Genomic DNA, 19706 nt, shown 5'->3' with positions numbered 1-19706 from the left:
TTAAAAGATGCTTAAAAACCTATAAAGAACTATTTAGAATTTTTTTAAAGAGCCTTAGAGATTATTTTAAAGGACATTTAAGTTTTATCTTTAAGAAATTTAATAACGATAATGCTAAATTATGCAATATTTTGTTCTCAAGAATCACAACAAACATTAACTTCTATATGGCATATAGTTTTTGTGGGAGCTAATAATTTTTTGTTTTCCTTTATGAAACTATTGAAAAAAATTTATCTAGATCTGATCAGGGGACATAGATGAAGAAATGGGGATTTTTTTTTCCCTGTCATCTAGATACAACAGATAATACTTGTAGCTATCAAGCTCATTAAGAACCATATCTTGTGTGCCTCACTCTGATAGAGAATAAATTGCCTAGCAAGGATGAATGTTACTTCTGAAGGATTAGCTCATCATTATGAAAGATTAGGATCTTGTATTTTAGTAGTAGAATTTTCATTAGTGAAACTAATAAAATCCTTCTGATTTGAAGCAGAGTAGATAGATATCCAATGTTCCTTATGGAATGCATGGTAAGAAGTTGTTCACAGCGCATTCAGACACTATCCAATTCTGCATTATGCTGAAAGTGATCTCATAGTTATCTTGTAGAATTTTTTTCTTTTGATAAAAGTTTACCAAGCTATGAAAATTCAGCCAACTGGTAGTGCCAATTATAAAGAAACTTCCCTTAAGTAGGCTAAAATCCTAGGACACCCATTGCAAAGAAGAACAAAAAAGAAAAGAAAATACACAAGGTCAGGAGATTTATGCTCTTCATTGCTGTGAAAGGGAAATGTGGACCTGTTTGTACCTGCTGTCAGGCACCATTGATTCTAAACATGAAATATTTTGATGTACTTATTAATGTTATTTCTAAAAATTATTTTTAAATGGTTTCTGGCACTTAAGTGGAATTGAGCAAACCAAGAAACATAGCTAAAGTAACAGCCTATCTCTTATGTGGTGCCGTTCTTCAAGAATATCAGATTCCAATGATTTGTCACTTCCATAAGTGTCCAACCCACTTAGGGACCAGCCTCCCTGCAGTACCAGCCTTCAGCACTGTCAAAGAGGATTTCCTAACACCTACTACAGGTATCTGGCAGTGTGGCAGAGCACCTAGCCCACTCTCTTCAGGACTGTTCTAATATCCAGGAGATTTTCCAGACACTCTACTCACATGGATCTGCCATCTCAGAAAGCAAAATTCGAGAATTTGAAGTAGAGACAGAGAGATTGAACAGGTGAGTTTGAAAAAAGACACCTGAAGATACAACACAAAAACGTCTTTCCCCTATCCAGTCCCCCATCATTCTGCTCTGCCCCTTTCACATCTCCTTCTAAGACTTGTGCTCCTTTTCTTTGTGTCCCCTGGAGTCAAATGTCATCAATCTTTGCAGTCTCCTTCTTGATATAGCTAACATCACAGAAAATATCTTCATTTTCAAATAATATCCAGATTGGTTTTCTTCTATGATTGATTCATATATATGATTCTATATAATATGATAGATTAATATATATGATTCTATATGATATCAGTGTCTACAGATATATAATGTACATAGTCATATATCGGTTTATAACAGTACAGAATGTCCATGACATTTTCTGATCTCATTCATAAATTTGAGGTGGTTTGAAGGAACTTTCCTGTGTTTCTTTTTTAATTGCATGAAAAATCTGAGGTTCCAGCTTCTTTAGCGATCAGAACCATTAGTACAAAATTGTTTTTAAAAACATGTTGATTCAAATATGTCTTTTACAATTTAATAAAGTAAGATATCTTCAGGGTGTAGGTCACAGCTTCTGGAATTTGAAAATTCTGCTATGTAAACTGAGATTACTTTCTCCATTAAATGTACATTTAAAGAAGAGACTTGCATGTGTGGACACCCTTCATTTCAAGATAGTTTTGCATTTCTAATTTTCTGACATTGAGGGATTCATTGCCCCAAAACATGATAGCCATTAACTTTGTGGAACAGGAATTGAATCACTCTACCATTCTCTTATGCTATAAAAAGAGTATATACCAAGTTCTTCATAATACTTTATTTATCCCAAGCTATTCTTTGAATTCCCTCAAAAACATCAGTTGCTTTAGCTAAGTTGGCTACAGATGGTGTTCCCATTCTTGTTTTGAAAACACTCTTGACAATATTCTATCTGAGGATTTAAAAAAAAAATTCTTAGTTTAGAATCTTAGTCTTAGAATAGTCCTAGAATCAGTACTGTGTATTGATTCCAGGGCAGAAAAGCAGTAAGGGCTAGGGCCATGGTGGTAAATCCATGGCATACATGCCAGAGGGGAACCCTCTCTATGGGCACATGTGCCATCACCCCAGCACAGAGGGGGCCAAACTGCTCCCCTCTTCCTCTCCATGTATGCCTGAGGACATTTCTCATATCACCCACCTCTCTAAAAGGTTTGCCATCACTGGGCTGGGGTCTCACAGCTAAGAAGTGTCTGAAGCCAGATTTGAACCTAGGAATTCCCATCTCTAGGCCTGACTCTCAGTCCACTGAGCTACCTGGCTGCCCCCATCTGAAGATTTTTTGACCTTTGATACTCTGTGTTCAGAACACAGGTAAATATTATTCTTTTATGCTTTGTAAATTCTAGACTTCTGTGCTTCCTCTCTCATTTCCTTCAGGAGCTTACTTCTGTGTCTCTCATTTTCAGCCACTTCTACTCATCTGGCTTTTTCCTCATCTGTTGCTCAGATCTCCCCATTAAAGAGAATCCCTTAAGAATTTTCACTTGACCTATGAACCCCTCAAAATTTTATCCTATTTTCTCCTCCTTTTTACAGCCAAATTACAGAAAAACTTGTTATGCTCAATGCTTCTGCTTCTCTCGTCTTACTTCTCAACCTTACCTTTTCAACTTGGCTTCTCTGGTGACCGCACCATTGAAAACACTTCTTCTGTGGTCACCAATACCTTCTTACTTGCTAAATTCAATGGCCTTTTCATAGTCCTCATTCTTCTTGTCCTATCTGTTGCATTTGACACTATTGACCAACTTTTCCAACTTGCTTTGCTTATTATGTCAAATAATTTGTATAGTATTGGGATTAGTTGTTCTTTGAATGTTTGATAGAATTCACTTGTGAATCCATCAGGCCTTGGTGATTTTTTTCTTGGTGAGTTCTTTGATGGCTTGTTCAATTTCTTTTTCTGATATTGGATTATTTAAGTATTCTATTTCTTCTGCCATTAATCGAGGCAATTTATATCTTTACAAATATTCATCCATATCACCTAGATTGCTATATTTATTACCATATAATTGGGAAATACAGTTTTTAATGATTGCCTTGATTTCTTCTTCATTAGAGGTGAGGTCTCCCTTTTCATCTTTGATACTGTTAATTTGGTTTTCTTCTTTCCTTTTTTTAATTAGATTGACCAGTACTTTGTCTATTTTATCTGTTTTTTCAAAATACCAGCCTCTAGTTTTATTTATTAATTCAATAGTTATTTTACTTTTGATTTTATTAGTTTCTCCTTTGATTTTTAGTATTTACAGTTTAGTTTTCATCTGGGGATTTTTGATTTGTTGCTTTCTAGAAATTGGAGGTATTAAAATAGGCAATGAGGAGACTAAGCTATCACTCTGCAGATGCTATGATGGTCTACTTAAAAAATCCTAGAGAATCAACTAAAAAGCTAGTAGAAATAATCAACAACTTTAGCAAAGTTGCAGGATACAATATAAATGGATATAAATCATCAGCATTTCTATATATTTCCAACACCTCACAGCAGCAAGAATTAAAAAGAGAAACACCATTTAAAATTCTCCAACTTGCTCCCTCTGAGCTTTCATAACAATGCTCTCCTAGATCTGTTCCTAATTGTCAAACTCCTCCTTGAGTCTGTCTTTTTTGTAGATTTATCCCCCAACAATATGTATGTATATACACCCAAGGTCTCTGAGTGTATTTTCATCAACTCCCACCTCTCTACTCACTCCCAAATTTATACATCTGTTCCTCATCTCTCTTTTGAGGTTCAGTCCTATATTTCCAACTTATCTACACTTGGATAGGCACCTCAAAATCAACATATCCAAAACAAGAACTCATTATCTCTTTCTTCTAATATCTACTCCTTTTTCTTAATTCCCTATTTTTGTTAAGATAAACATCATCCTTCTAATCACCCAGATTAGAAACCTAGGGATCATCTTTGACTCTTGACATTCTATGACCAACCTTTACCAATCAGTCGTTAAGTCTGGTTTTCCCTATGCAATATATCTCATATATGTCCACTTCTCTCTATTCACACTACAACTCTCACCTGGATTATTACAATTAACTCACCTTCTTACATCTGGTATCTTATCACCAATCCATCCTCCACACAACTGACAAATTCTTAAGTGCAAGTCTAGCAATGGCACTCCTTTGTTCAAGAAGCTTCATAAACTTCCCTTTATCTTTATGGAAAAAATTATATATGAACTCCTCTATTTTGTGTTTGAAGCCTTTCACCAGCATGATTACAAATTACTTTCCAGCATGATTACAAATTACTTCACCTCATGCACTCCACTCCCTATCTAACCTAGTTGCCTTATGTACTATCCTCCATACCAGACATTCTCTCTCCCATCTCTATGTTTTTGTGCAGGCTACAGAACTTCCTTTCTTATCTATTAGTTTCCTTCATTGCTCAACTCAAGTGCTACCTCCTTCAAAAAGCCTTTTTCATTACTAACAGCCTCCATTACTTTGTATTTTTATTCATCTATTCTGTTTTTACACATAATAGCATAATAAGTTAGCATTTATGTAATTCTTCCAGGTTTGCAAAGTGCTATACCACCCAGCGACCTCTTATTTGTATTTGTATCTTTCATGTAGATTAAGATTTCCTCTCTTAGAAACTTACTTTTATTGATTTTCCTCCTTCTTCTGTGCTTCCTCTCTCATTTAATTTAAACTAGTCCTACTTAATTTAAACTTGACTTTCCAGTTTCTAAAGAATAAATATATAGATATATAGATAGATAGATCCCTACACACACACACACACACACACACACACACACACACACACACACACACACACACGACTACTCCAGGGATTCATTTAAAGATACCTAGTAGCTGCTGTTTGCCTTAGCAGAATTTGAGCTCAGTTTCCCTTATTATCCTTTATTTTGTGTGCTTTATTTGTTAAGATATCCAAAGATATTAAAATATTTCTTCCATCTGAACCCTGAAAGTCTCTGATAAGAACATATTTTTTTAAGAATTAGCAGATTTGTTAGAATCAGTAAGAAATTTGAAAATTTCTGTTTCTTTGCAGTCGAATAGAGCACCTGAAATCCCAGAATGATCTACTGACCATAACCTTGGAGGAGTGCAAAAGCAATGCTGAAAGGATGAGTATGCTGGTTGGGAAATATGAGTCCAATGCTACAGCTTTGAGACTTGCATTACAATATAGGTAGGTCAGTAATTGTGGGGAAAACGATAGTAATACTTTTTTAAAAGCCACCTTTTATTCCCAAATGTCACTTGACAGACAGACCTTACTAAGTTAGGGGGCAAATAAGATTGAGAGACAGAAAAATTTGTATTTAGTGTAATGTTATTAAAATTTGATGTAGCATTTAAGGGAAAGGAGCCTTGGATTAGTTCTTAAAATAATTGTGCAACTTTCAGGAGGTCACTATGGTTTGCTTCAGATATAGCTCACGATCACTGAAGCTTATTTACTAAGAGACTCAGGTACATCGGTTGTGTTGGACCTTTTGTACATCTAGATAATATGGAATATTAGTTACTCCCCTTTCATCTTAAGACACACCAAGAAAACAAGTAATCTGCTCTGCATTAGTCCTTAAAGCAGGCATTCTTGTCTGTTTTTAGAAATAGCTGAGGATACAGTCTCCTTATTAGCAAAGTGAACAAAATCATAATTTGTGAATGGTGGTTGACTTTCAGCCCCTTTTCTTGGAAGTATTGAGGTGAATGAAGAAGGCTTACATGTCTTTTTTTAGCATGGGACTAAACTTCTTAGCAATATTTATCTAGCATTTCATAAGAGTAAGCATTCAAGAAATGAAGAGGGAAAATAAAGTATTATCATCCAAATAGGCTCATCCATTTTCATGCTGCCTGGCTTAGAATAGGTGTCACAGAATATTTGGGCAAAAAGATCAAGAGCATTTCTCAGGCATCTTGTTTATACCCAGCCAGGTGGCAATATTTGTTCTCTCATGACAGATGTGCTCTGCATGAATATGAGTTTATGTCAGGTTAGGGGTGGTACTAACTGTCAGCTTTAAATTTTATCCTTTTTACTGATGACCAGGATTCAGGAAGAGGGACATCTTTCATTTAGAAAAGGAAGCCAAAAAGTAAGATCATCCTCCAAATATAATTTCTCTATGTCATTGTGGAAAATGGTCTCTATATCAGTGTTTATTACATTTCCATTTCGTCTGAGCATCAAAAGGAAAGGCAAATTCAACCCTTCCAGTTTTATTTTATTGTATCTTTTGTTTTTTTTAATCCACACATAAAATGAAGGAGAAAAAACTAACATGGTCTAAGTAGTAACAGTGTTGATCCCAGTAAATATTGATGAGTACCTTTTTGCTCAGTTGTGTTGAGACAGAGTGAGAGAGAGAGAGAGAGAGAGAGAGAGAGAGAGAGAGAGAGAGAGAGAGAGAAACTAAACTTATGTCATGTTGGAAAATTTCTCCCATTTCATCTCTCATGAGAATAGAAAATATGACAAATAATACCTCCCATTTATATAGTATTTATTGTCTGCAAACCACTTTTACAGACAGTTTACATTACAAAGGTGCAATTAATACTTTTGTAGATAAAGAAAATGAAGCTTAAAAAGGTAAAGTGACTTCTTCTTGTTAATATATCTTTCAGTTGTTAATGCTAGGTCTCCAAGTCAGGTTGCCTGTAGTTTTTTCTATTATACCATAATGTCTTGTTTTCTGAGATGTCTTTGACTACATATATTTTTACCTTAATTGATGACTGTGATCTTTATGTTTTTCAGTGAGCAGTGCATAGAAGCCTATGAACTCCTTTTGGCACTAGCTGAGAGTGAACAATCCCTTATCCTTGGGCAGTTCCGAGCAGCAGGTGTGGGATCTGTTGGTAAGACAATCTGAAAGTATTTCTCTTTTTAAGTCCCATTCTGTTCTTCAATAACTATATGTGTACCCCTAAACTCAAGCTTTTTAAGCTGTTTGTGATGGATCATCATAACACTATATAACTCTGTTAAAATGTATTTTTCTTTTTTCCTTTCTCCTGAGTCAGTTGTTTAGCTTGAATGAAATAATAATTGCAATTGACATGAAGAATTGCAGACAAGTTGAAACAAACAACCCTTTCCTGGAATTGTATTTGCATGGATTAACAGTATTGCTAGACAGTAAGACTAGTGAAACAATAGAAATAATTCATCTTTCTTCTTTCAAAGCAGGGACCCACTTTCTTTTCACTGTGTTATAGCCTCTTCACTGTGTTAAGTCTTTTATTCCTCTATTGACTGAATTTTTCCTAAACTTTCCTTCCCATAAGCAGAGCTTTATAGTTGTAGGGTTGATGACCTTTTTTCTCTTCACTTTTTAAGTTGTTTCCCTATTAATGTCCTATAAATGACAGCTTCCTTTAAAATATGAATTTAGAAATTCAATGAAAAAAAATTTTAACCTCTACTGTCTTCCTCTCTAAAAATATGTGTGTGAATTGTTTGTAGGAATTTCCTCTTCCATTTCCTGAAATATTTCTTACCTCCCTTTGTCCTGAGGTATTCTCTATAAGCACTTTATTTTCTTCTGTATTTTTAAAGTCCCAGAGTGTTTTATAATAATGTTAATTTTAAATGCACGGTTTTAATTGAGCCTCTTTTTAATGTTCACTGAAAAACATGGTGTTATCACCCTTACTGTGACCAGGTACCACTTGCAACTCATACACCTCACTGTTGTTAAATATATCTCCCTACCAGTAGCTTCACTATTGATTGATTTGTGCTCTTGTATCCCAAGCAATGTGATAATTGGAAGGAGTAGAGGCATTGAATGGAAAAACATAAGTGTAGTTTAAGACACTTGAGATTTAGAGACAAGTGAAACATTTACTGAAAATTTGCTAAGGTTCCTTTGGACCAGATACTTTTAGTGAGAAATGATGAAGTGGTAGGCACATGTAACCTACCAAAGAAATTAGAGGAGAAGGATTATGAGGTATGAGAAAGAGAAAGAGAAAAATTGCTCTCCATTCTATGCTGATATCTAGAAACTACCTATTTTAGTCTTAATTTATAATGGCAGGTCCAGTGGTGAAGCAATAAAATGTAAATTGAAGATTTTTAAGAACCATGTTACTAATTTACTTTAAAACCACAAGGTGGAAGAGTTCAACATTGCATTTCCTAAAGCCAACCTTTATGGATGTTACTAGGTTTCTGTCTCCCAGGTGCCTTTTGCATCTCTCTTCCTTGGGAGAGAGGGAATGAAATTAGTTGAGGGGTAAGTGAAGCATTAGTGAAGAAAAATTATGTTTTTTTTCCTCCTTTGTCTTTGATATTTGCTTCTTCTTATTGAAGTTAACCAGCCTTCACTTATATGGGTAGTCATTCTCAACTTTTTTACCCTCTGTTTTTAAAAAATTGAAACAATTACCATTCCCAGCTCCAAAATGGAGACAGTGCCATCAATTCCATTAAAAACCTCATTTTTCAGCATTTTTTTTTGCTGAACTATAAAATTTCATTTCTCATATGAAACTGATCCAAAAATGATCTTGGCCAGCCATCAGGATTTCTTTAAAATACACCTATTAACAAATATGATCAGTTAAAAGTGGAGGGAGGTAGAAATCAATTGGTTTATTTTTAGTTTCTGATAGAGAGAACCCTTTATCTTAAATTTCAAGAACATTCTGTCTTTTGTAAGATTATATCCCAGAACATCAGCACAACATAGCTACTTGGATAATTTTTTTTTTATCCTGGGACTCCATTCTAGGAGCATAGGGCCACAACCAGTAGGCAATGGGTCACACAGTCGCTCAAGGGCACCCAGCTGGGAAGTGTCTGAGCCCGGACTTGAACCTAGGACCTTTCGTCTCTAGGCCTGGCTCTCAATCCACTGAGCTAACCCAGCTGCCCCTACTTTAGGTTGCAGTTTCTTTAGCAGATGTAGTTTTTACAGGGTGGGGTTGCTAGCCCCATGCCCAACCCTCCTCCTTTTTCATCTGGGCTAGGGACCATCCTTAGCCCAGGAGTGGTAAGGGTGGGCGATAGGGGTCAAGTGACTTGCCCAAGGTCACACAGCTGGAAGTGTCCGAGGCCGGACTTGAACCTAGGACCTCCAGTCTCTAGGCCTGGCTCTCAATCCACTGAGCCACCCAGCTGCCCCACTTGGATAATAGGAGGGATCATTTAAATAAATGTTTAAAATCAGTAGTAAAATAATTCATATTTACCTAGTTCTAAGTAACATACATATATTTATGAGATAACTTCCTTAGGTTTATCATTTCTCCAGAGATGAACCTTAAGGAATTCTAATACTTAAAGAATACATGGTTTTATCAATGTCAGTACTACTTCCACCAACCCAGACTGAGTTTTTTTGTGAAAAGGATTTCATTACATAGATGAAGAAACTGAGTCAAGAAAAAAGATTACAAAGACCAAAATTATCCTAGAGGGCCAGAATGGAAACTTAGGTGTGCTGACATTTAGTCTAATGCCTTTTTCCCTACAGCACCCTGCTTCTCATCCGTCGAATAATTGAATATTGCTTGCCTATGTTCCTCCCCAGGCTTATGCTATGTCAATTATTCCACTGATTACTTTACAACTTAGGGGACCAGACAAGAGATGAAAATGTTACCCAGATGCTCAAACATGCTCATGATTGCCGGAAGACAGCTGAGAATGCTGCCAAAGCCCTGCTGATGAAACTGGATGGAAGCTGTGGGGGAGCATTTGCCGTCCCTGGCTGCAGTGTACAGCCATGGGAGAGTCTTTCTTCCAATAGCCATACCAGGTAAGCAGGACATATTTTCTATCTTGTTCTGCCTGCATTTTCTTTCAACCTTAACAAGATTATTGACATTTTAGACCACTAGTCCACTTTTTCAATCAGGTGTCTGTGTCCATGCATGTGTGTAAATGTCTGTTTTATGTTGCGATTAAAAATGATAAAGACTGATAAAGTGAGGGAAATTAGTAGTTTAATTAAAGCCATGGCTGATAGAGATAAATTGACCACGCGCCTGTAAGAAATCTCTGGTGCTTTTGCCATTTTCTTCCATACCTTCCCTACTACTCCTCTCTGTCCCCTGGGAGCCCAGCCAGGTAACCAAAAGGCCGTCTCCAGCCCGCCCTCCGAATTTAAACTGCACTATACATTGGTTCCCGTTCTCTGACATAATCACGTCAGAAACCGGAAACCCATTGGAATCACGGGAAATGTAGTCTCAAAGTCCCCACATGTCCACAGGAAGTTTGTAAGATACTTTTAAATGGCACCTCCCTGAATTCCAAACACACATTTATGTATATATAACATGTAAATAAAATTTATATAAAAATATTCATATAAAAACCTATCACCAAGCTTGCATGATCTAATTCTTTTTTTACCCTGGGACAAATTCAGTTTGAAAAAGAATCATTAAATTTTAGACTTAATAAGAATTCCTTTAGAGATCATCTAATCAAACCTCCTTTTACAGATGGAAAAAACTGAGTCTCAGAAATATAAAATTATAGCACAGTAGAAGAATGCTGGGCTTGCATCAAAAAACCTAAGTTCAAATCCCACCTCTGATGCTTATGTCTGGTGTGATCCAGGGCAAGTCACTTAACCTCTCTGGGTCTCAGTTTACTCAATAGTAAAACTGAAGAATGGATTTCTAAGGTCTCTTCCATCTCAGTGATCCTGTAAATGACTTGCCTAAGGCCACACATCTAATTACTAATAGAAGCCAAATTTAAACTTAGGTCTTTGGAGAGAGGGAAAAAATAAGCATTTGTATAATACCTTCTTTGTACCAGGTGCTGTGCTAAGTGCTTTTTACAAATATCTCTTTTGATTCTCACCATATTCTTGAGAGGGAGATGCCATTATTACCATTTTACTGTTGAAGAAACTTGAGACAAACAGGGATTAAGTGACTTGCCTCAGGTCATACAACTAGTAAGAATCTAGATTTCAATTCAGGTCTTCCTGATTCCTGATACTCACTAGGCCCCTACCTATTTGCTCTTTCCAATATATTTCTGATTTGTTGCAAATGGATAACTGACTTTTAGCCTAAGTTACCTGTGATCATGCTTCTACATTCATTTTGCCTGTTTCTCTGAGTTTAGATATATCAAGTTTAAGTTTTTGTACGATAGAAACTTACCATATTTTCCCCATGCTTAAAAAAGCTCTCATTTCTCCCAGTTTTGTCATGTATACATTGTGCACTTAACAAAGATAATAATAATTTAAGTCAATGGTTTTTGCTTTCGTGATTTGCTGAAAAAAGCATTGGCTTGGGAGCTGGACTTAATTTTTTAAGTCCCCAGTCTCCTGCTATCTTACTATATCCCTATAATCATAAAGTACTATAAAATTGCATGCTGTTGTCATCTTCTAATTTGTTTGACTTTAGGTATTTATCTTTCGCTGAGCCTGTTTCCTGATCTGTAATATATATGTGACAGTACCTGTTCTATCTATCATATCTGAACTGTTAAAAGGTTCAAATATGCATTCGAAACAAATACTAAAGGATGATGTATTAGCTGTTTTTATCATCAGATAATAGTGCTACTTTCTTTGCAATTAAAATACTACTTGTACATCATCACACGTTTGTGAGGTTTTCCAATATTTGTCGTATGTTAAAGTATTTTGATTCTGACAGAAAGCTCTTTCTCAACCTTCCAATATGGAGGAAATGTTTTCTAAATTATCTTATTTCTTATGTTTTGCAGATCAAGTGCCTAGAGTGTTATAGGATATAGATTGAGTTTATATGGCAGGATAGAAGTACTGCTGTTTATGTTAATGCCAGACAGTAACTCCCCATAAAGATTCAAGATGTGCCACTCATAGATGCAGCCATATGGAATTGCCTGCCTCAAACTCATTATGCCAGAGAAAGGTGAATTCTTCCAAATTCACTCAGATCATTGCCCACAACCAAATCATATCCTTATTCCAACATGACTTCCTCTCATGTACAGACTGAAATTTTATTCAGAGTTTGACTCTAATACAAAAAACAGGTGTTTTCCCTAATGGTATGTTCAGATGTATTACATCCACAGTGTGCATATTAATTTGGCATCGGCATACATATATATATGTACTTTGTCAGTGATAATTTATCCACTTGGAGCAATGATTGGAAGATCTAAGACTGGCAATCACTTTGTGCTATATGTCTTCCATTTAAGTAGCTCTGTAAAACTACCTTCCTTAACAATCTTGGATCCAGAAATAAATTTGGAGATAGATGAGGAAAAGTTGTTTTATTAGCATCTCTTCAGAAAGGAGATAGTTATGTAAAGATTTTTTTAAAATCCTACTTTAATTATGCAAATTTTAAGATTCTTCATGGTATATGTACATATATATACACATACATACATATATATGCCTTAAGTTTGATTAGACTGCTATTTTATTTTATTATTAACCCTTGCTTTCTCTCTTAGAATCAATATTGTGTATTGGTTCCAAGGCAGAAGAATGGTAAGGGATAGGCAATGAGGCTTAAATGACTTGCCCAAGGTCACAAAGCTAGGAAGCATCTGAGGTCAGATTTGAACCCAGGACCTCCCATCTCTGGACCTGGCTCTCAATCCACTGGGCCACCTAGCTGCTGCCTAGACTGCTATTTTAGAAAAAAAAATTCCCCAGTTATGAAGAGTAAAATGCCTAACATGCAATTGTGAAATCTCAACTATACTTTTTATGACAACATGGCCAAAGAGCAGTTTTCCCAATGTTATTTGTCATTATTTGATAATCCTTTAAGGGTCTACCTTTTAAGATGTAGCACCCTTAATCCAACTTTCATTTTAAGTATGTTTTTCCCTTGTCAATCATCCCCATAATTTTTGTTCAGAATACCACAAAACTTCTCTTACACTAGGTGACCTATACAAGATGTCAGAGAGAATGATCTCTGGTGCTTGGTAGTATTTAGACAAGTTTTATGCTATTTGAGAGGAAGAAAAAAAATCCCTAAATTTCAAACCTGCAGACTTCTTTTGGAATTATGGTAATTAATGTAATTTATTTGCTGATCCTGACAGCTTAACTGATAGACTGCTAGAATAATGGAACTAAAAGGGATTTTCAGTATTTTCCATTCTAAACCCTCTCATCTTATAGATAAGAAAACTGCAGCCCAGAGAGGCAAGGTTACTTGCCTACCACCAAGAGAAGAAAATTTCTAAAATTAAAATTTTATATTACATCTCTAGGGCTGTTCGCAGACTTTTGAAATGAAGGATTGAAATCAAAGACCTAACCCAAGACAGCTGTAAATAGAGCACCTGGCCTGGAGTTGGGATGACCTGGGTTCAAATCTGGCCTCAGATACTTGCTAGCCATTTCACTCTGGGCAAACCACTTAACCCCAATTACCCCTTGCTACTCTTTCATCTTAAAATGTATATTAAGACAGAAGGTAAGGGTTAAAAAAGAAAGTGCTATCCCCATTAACTTTAGTTATCAAAGTGGGAAAGTTAAATATTAAGTCTCCAGATATCTTTCTGTCAGCTGAGTAATTCCTGATGTCAGGTGAGTTACGAGTTGTGGAAAGAACCAACAAAATGAGAATAGAAAAGCAACAGAAAGATGGTAGCTAGCCAAGCAAATAAGAATCATAGCTAACTCTTCAATTTAGTTGGCAACAACTCCAGATATTGCCATTTCATTTTTAAAAGAAGATGAGCCTAATTACTCTAATGTTCATGTTGAGGAATGGCAAAGCTCATCTCAGTGAATCATTTTTTAAAAATAGAAATGGACAAAATGAGAAGTGTATGTAGGGAGAGAGATGGGGGGGGGGTCTTCCTGGATTGATCTCATATGCTACTCTTCTGTTTACAGCTTTTACTGCCATCTAAATCTATCCTGGGGAGCAGTGCTATCAATTTAAGCATGTGAGATGAACATTAAACAAGACAAAAATAAAGCATTGAGAGTCTTGTGTAGGCAGAATACTGCACTCTCCATCTCAGATCTCATTACATTTCCCCACAAACTCACACCTTTCCAAAATTCCAATTTGGTCCAGAGCACCTCTGTTTTTTGAGTCATTCAAGTTAACAAATTTGATATCATATTTGACTCCTTATTCTCACTCACAGCATATATCCAATCAGTTGTCAAATTACATCATTTCTACCTACACAACATCTCTGGCATGTATTTCTTTCTCTCTATTTTCATAGCCACCTGAGACTTATTTTAGGACCTCATCACCTCTCACCTTCACTATTGTAATATCAAATTTCTTTATTCTTTTTTAGGTCATTTTTATTTTTTGTCATTAAAAAATTTAATTCATCTTCCCCATTGAGCATATTTAAAAACAATTAAAAACATTAATCAAGTGAAAATGTTTTCTTTCTGTACATTAAGTTCATCACCTTTATGTTAAGATGTGAATGGCATATTTTATCTTCATTCTTTCGAACTCATTTTTTATCATTTCTTAAAGGATTCTTAAAGTCTTTCAAAGTTATTTTTCTTCTCTAATTTCATTACAATTGTGTAAATTATTCTGAATTCTTCGATCTGTATCAGTTCATAAATGTCTTCCCAATTTCCTCTGAAATTTTCTATTTCATTATTTCTTATGCTACAGTAGTATTCCATTACACATCAATTTAGGTTTTATTTTTTTGGCTACTACAATAATCATCGCAATAAATATTTTTGTATATATAAATACTATTCCTTTTTCTTTGCTTTCTTTGAGACATAGGACTAGTAGGAGTATAGCTGAGCAAAAGGGAATATAAAATTTGGTTAATAGACGTAATTCCAAATTGCTTTCCAGAACGGCTGGACCAGTTCATAGCTCCACCAGTAATACATTTGAATACTTGTCCTTCCTACATTTTCATTTTCCTCTTCAGTCTTCATTGCCAATCTGATGAGTGTAAGATGGAACCTAAAATTCTAATTTGATATCTCTAGTTGTTTGGGTTTTAGATTTTTTTATGTGATTGTTGCTGGCTTGGACTTCATTTTAAAAATGTCTTTCCCTTTGACCATTTATCTATTAGGGAATGGCTCAATGTCAGAAATATTAAATTAGTTTCATGTATCCTGGAAATGATACTTAACGGGGAAAGTTGTGGCAAAGATTTGTTTCCCTAAATTACTTCCTTCCTTTCTAATGTTTACTACATTGGATATATTTATGGAAAAGCTTTAAAAATTTTATGTAATCAAAACTTATTATGTGTGATCCTCTCTGTTACTTGTTTGGAATATCCTCATGAATAGATCTGAAAACTAATTTGTTTCATTGGTGACCTTTCATATATTTAAGCCATGTATCCATTTACAATATATCTTTGTTTTATAGTGTGTCTTGTTTATCAAACTTGATTTTTGTTTTAAACTTAATTTCTGCTAAATTTTTTTCCCCATGGAATTGTTTTTCCCCCTGGGAATTTTTTATTTTTCTAGGAATTGTTATCAAAGAATGAACCCTTCTTCTCATAACTAGGATCTTTAGTTTTACCAAAAATTAAGTGACTTTATTTATTTATTTCCCTATATTGAATACCTATACTAATCTATTCCACTGGATGATACCTCTTTTCTCTCTCTATCTGTTCATACTGATAGACCCCTTTTCTTCCCACATTTTAAAATTACCTTTGAGAGTCTTAAGTTTTGTTACTTAATATGAATTTCATTATTATTTTTTCAAATTCCATAAAATATTCTTTGGTGAATCTGATTGCTGTTGCACTGAAAAAATAAATTAATTTAGCTAGTATTGTCATTTTCATTGAATTGGATCAACTTAATGAAAATAATGTTTGTCAAATCATTTAGATCTGTCTGTTTCTTCAAAGAATGTTTTATAATTTGATTCATACAGGTCCTAAGCAAATCTTAATAAATGGACTCCCAAGAATTGTTTAACTTGAGGAGTTATTTTTAAAAGAATTTTTTGGGGGCAGAGTCAAGATAATGGAGAAGGAACAGGGAACCTTCTGATCTCTCACAAATTACTCTGCAGACAACTTAGATATAACACCTCAAATGAATTCTGGAATAGCAGAACCCGTAGAGGGACAGGTTAAACGATTTTTCAGCCCCAGACAACTTAGAAGGTTAGCACAAAATGTCTGTCACACCAGAGTGAGAGTGGAGCACAGATCAACACACCAAGGCAGGCCCTACCTCTGTAGTTTAGCTCAGGCCTTAGAGCAGCTGAATCAGCAAAAATGGCTTTTGGCACTCTCAGCCCCACTGATGGGGCACAGACTACTGGTCAGAAAAATTACAAAGGTCCCTTTGCTATCTGGTGAAAATATATATATATACCACCCACCCACCATTCTACCCCAAAGCTATCTCTGAATGGAGCTGCATAAAAAAACTGAAACTTGGTTCACCATAGGAACAAAAACCAACTTCAGTATTTTTTTTCTTACCTAAGTTTAAAGTCAAGAAAAAGTCTGGAGAAATGAGCAAACAAAAAAAAAGAAATTCAACATATTTTGGCAACACAGAAGACCAAAGCACAAACTCTGAAGCCAACAACAAAGTCAATACTGCTGAATTCAGAGCCTCAAACTAAAATATAAGTTGATCTCAATCTCCAAAAAAGTTCCAGTAGAGCTCAAAAATTATTTTAAAAATCAAATAGAGGGAGAAGAAAAATTGGTAAAAGAAATGAGAGTAACATAGGAGAATCAAAACTCAACCTGGTTATGGTATATAATCTTTCTACCTGCCTGTTGGAGGAAATGTGTGGGCCGCATGGTGATGAATGATTGGATCTGAGGACCTTTGTAGCTCAGGAGAGAGAGAATTAGTCTGCTGAGGAGACTAACAACTAGAGAGAAAGAATGAGATAAGGACAGGAAAGATTGTGGGCCAGCATGCCTGAGAAGGACGGAGCAGAAGAATCACAGCACCATGACTTCATTTATTGTGACAAAGAGAAAGACTTTTATAGAGAGTAGCATACTAAGCATTATAACATTCTTTTGGGGGGGGGGTGCTACTTTCCCACAGGATGATGTTTATGAAAAATACTTCACACATGAATGTTCCTGGGTTGCTATTATAGACTTAAGCAAGTTGAGAAACAGTGATTGCTAATCTATTCTTGGGGAAAGGCAGGTTTGGTACTTTTAGTCATGATGTTCCAAGGACTTTTTTCCTCTTCAGAATGAGGCAGGGACTCAGGGTTTAATGATGACCTTTGGCTGAGAGCAGCAGTGCCTTTGTGTGAGAGATTGGGGACCTTGTCAGCAATCTCAGGCAAGCATGGCTACTTTCCTCTGTGGATCTCACACCTGCCAATGCTTTAAGAATTTTGCATCTATGTTTATTAGGAATATTGGTGGGGTCAGCTGGGTAGCTCAGTGGAGTGAGAGTCAGGCCTAGAGATAGGAGGTCCTAGGTTCAAACCCGGCCTCAGCCACTTCCCAGCTGTGTGACCCTGGGCAAGTCACTTGACCCCCATTGCCCACCCTTACCACTCTTCCACCTATGAGACAATGCACCGAAGTACAAGGGTTTAAAAAAAAATAAAAATAAAAATATTGGCCTGCAGTTTTTCTTTAATTCTCCTCTGCCTTTTTTAGGTTTTAAGATCATATTTGCATCATGGGAAAGAGATTAGAGAGATGCCTTCTTTTCTTAATATTGCAAATTATATTATATATTGCATTATGAAGCATTAGAATTAATTGATAGTATTCCTTTTTGAATATCTAATCTTGAAATTCTTTTGGACATTTATTTTAGCCTCATTTAAATTCTTTTTCTGATATTTTTTATTTAAATACCCCAATTGGTTAATCTGAGTAATTTATATTTTTGTGATCATTTTTTCCTATGTTATCAATTTTTAAAATATATTCAGACTAAAGAATATTCTGATAAATTCCTTTTTAATTGCTGTAATTTCTCCTTTTTTATATGAATAATTTGGTTTTATACCCTTTTAAAAATCAGCTTTCCTATCTAAATCACTATTTTTTAAGTACCTTTTAGTTTTAGTTATCAGAACAGTGGCCTTTTTGCTTTTAATTTTTTTCATCTCTTTCATTTTTTTTAATACCCTTACCTTCCGTCTTGGAGTCAATACTGTGTATTGGCTCCAAGGCAGAAGAGTGGTAAGGGTAGGCAATGGGGGTCAAGTGACTTGCCCAAGGTCACACAGCTGGGAAGTGTCTGAGACCAGATTTGAACCTAGGACCTCCCGTCTCTAGGTATGGCTCTCAATCCACTGAGCTACCCAGCTGCCCCCTCTTTCATTTTTTAAAGTTCTACTTTTTTACTTAGTTGGGGATTTAGGAATTGCTGTTCAAGTTTTTTTAATTGCATGTCTAATTCACTTATTTGTCCTTTCTCATTTTAATTGATAAAAGTGTTTGGAAAAATATAACATTTCCTCCCAGAACTACTTTAGCTACATTCCATAAGTTTTGGTATGTGGTTTCAATACAATTTTTTTTTACCTTCCTTCCAGTTGTTTATTTATTATTTCTTTAAGAACCTGCTATTGAAAATAACTTCATTGGATTTTGGCCAGTAAATTCTGTATTTAGATTTTCCACTTTTAGAGAGGATTGTGGAAAGATGACCGAATGAAGGACAAGCTCTCCACCTTTCCCTTGAAGGAATAAAAAAAAAAATGATTCACTTTTAAAGCAGCAGATATTGTTAAGAGTCAGGGTTGAAACAGACCATCCTAGGACCGCTTGGGAGGAAGGACTTTGACTCTCTCCAGGTTGGTCTCCCCTGGCAAACTTTTCCAGGCAAATACCACTAAATCAACAAACAAAAAGCTTGGGGAGCAGCAGTGACCCAACCATAGATATGAGAATAAAAAAGATCTGGGTTCAATTTTAGAAGACAAATAAAGTTAAAACACCTACTTCTAAACATCAAAGAAAACATAAAAAGGTCATTAGCCCTAAAAATTTTTTGGAAAAGCTTTAAAAAACTTTAGAACCCAAATGAGAGAGGTTGAAGAAAAATTAAGAAAAAAAATAAGAGCAATACAAAAAAAAATAGAGAAAATTATAAATATCCCAAAACTTACTGAAGAGAACAACTCATTAAAATTTAGAATTGGGCACTCAGAAACTACTGACTTCTTAAGACAATGAGAAATAATAAAACAAAACCAAAAGAATGAGAAATAGAAGAGAATATAAAACATTACAAAAACAACTGACCTGGGAGACAGATTGAGAAGAGACAATATAAAAATTGTCAGACTACCAGAAAGTTATGATCAGAAAAGGAGTTTAGGTATTATATTTCAAGGAATTATTAAGGAAAACTACCCAGAAGTTTTAGAACTATGAGGTAAAATAGAAATTGAAAGAATCAAGTGATCACTACTTGAAAGAGACCCCAAGATGAAAACTCACTAGAACATTTTTACTAAGATCTATAACTCTCAGGT

The 19706-nt window shown here is 35.3% G+C and overlaps 1 protein-coding gene across 1 annotated transcript in view; it reads left to right on the top strand.

The window, feature by feature from the left end:
* MCC (MCC regulator of WNT signaling pathway) overlaps positions 1 to 19706 on the top strand; it is a 182951-nt gene that overhangs the window by 112743 nt on the left and 50502 nt on the right. The window contains exons 9-12 of the mRNA XM_044680147.1: positions 1102 to 1250; positions 5332 to 5472; positions 7054 to 7154; positions 9880 to 10063. Coding sequence (XP_044536082.1) covers positions 1102 to 1250; positions 5332 to 5472; positions 7054 to 7154; positions 9880 to 10063 — 575 coding nt within the window. The remainder of the gene's footprint in view (positions 1 to 1101; positions 1251 to 5331; positions 5473 to 7053; positions 7155 to 9879; positions 10064 to 19706) is intronic.

Source organism: Gracilinanus agilis, chromosome 1 (assembly GCF_016433145.1).
Source record: "Gracilinanus agilis isolate LMUSP501 chromosome 1, AgileGrace, whole genome shotgun sequence".
In the NCBI taxonomy this organism is placed as follows: domain Eukaryota; kingdom Metazoa; phylum Chordata; class Mammalia; order Didelphimorphia; family Didelphidae; genus Gracilinanus; species Gracilinanus agilis.
This window is presented reverse-complemented; position numbering and strand designations above follow the sequence as displayed.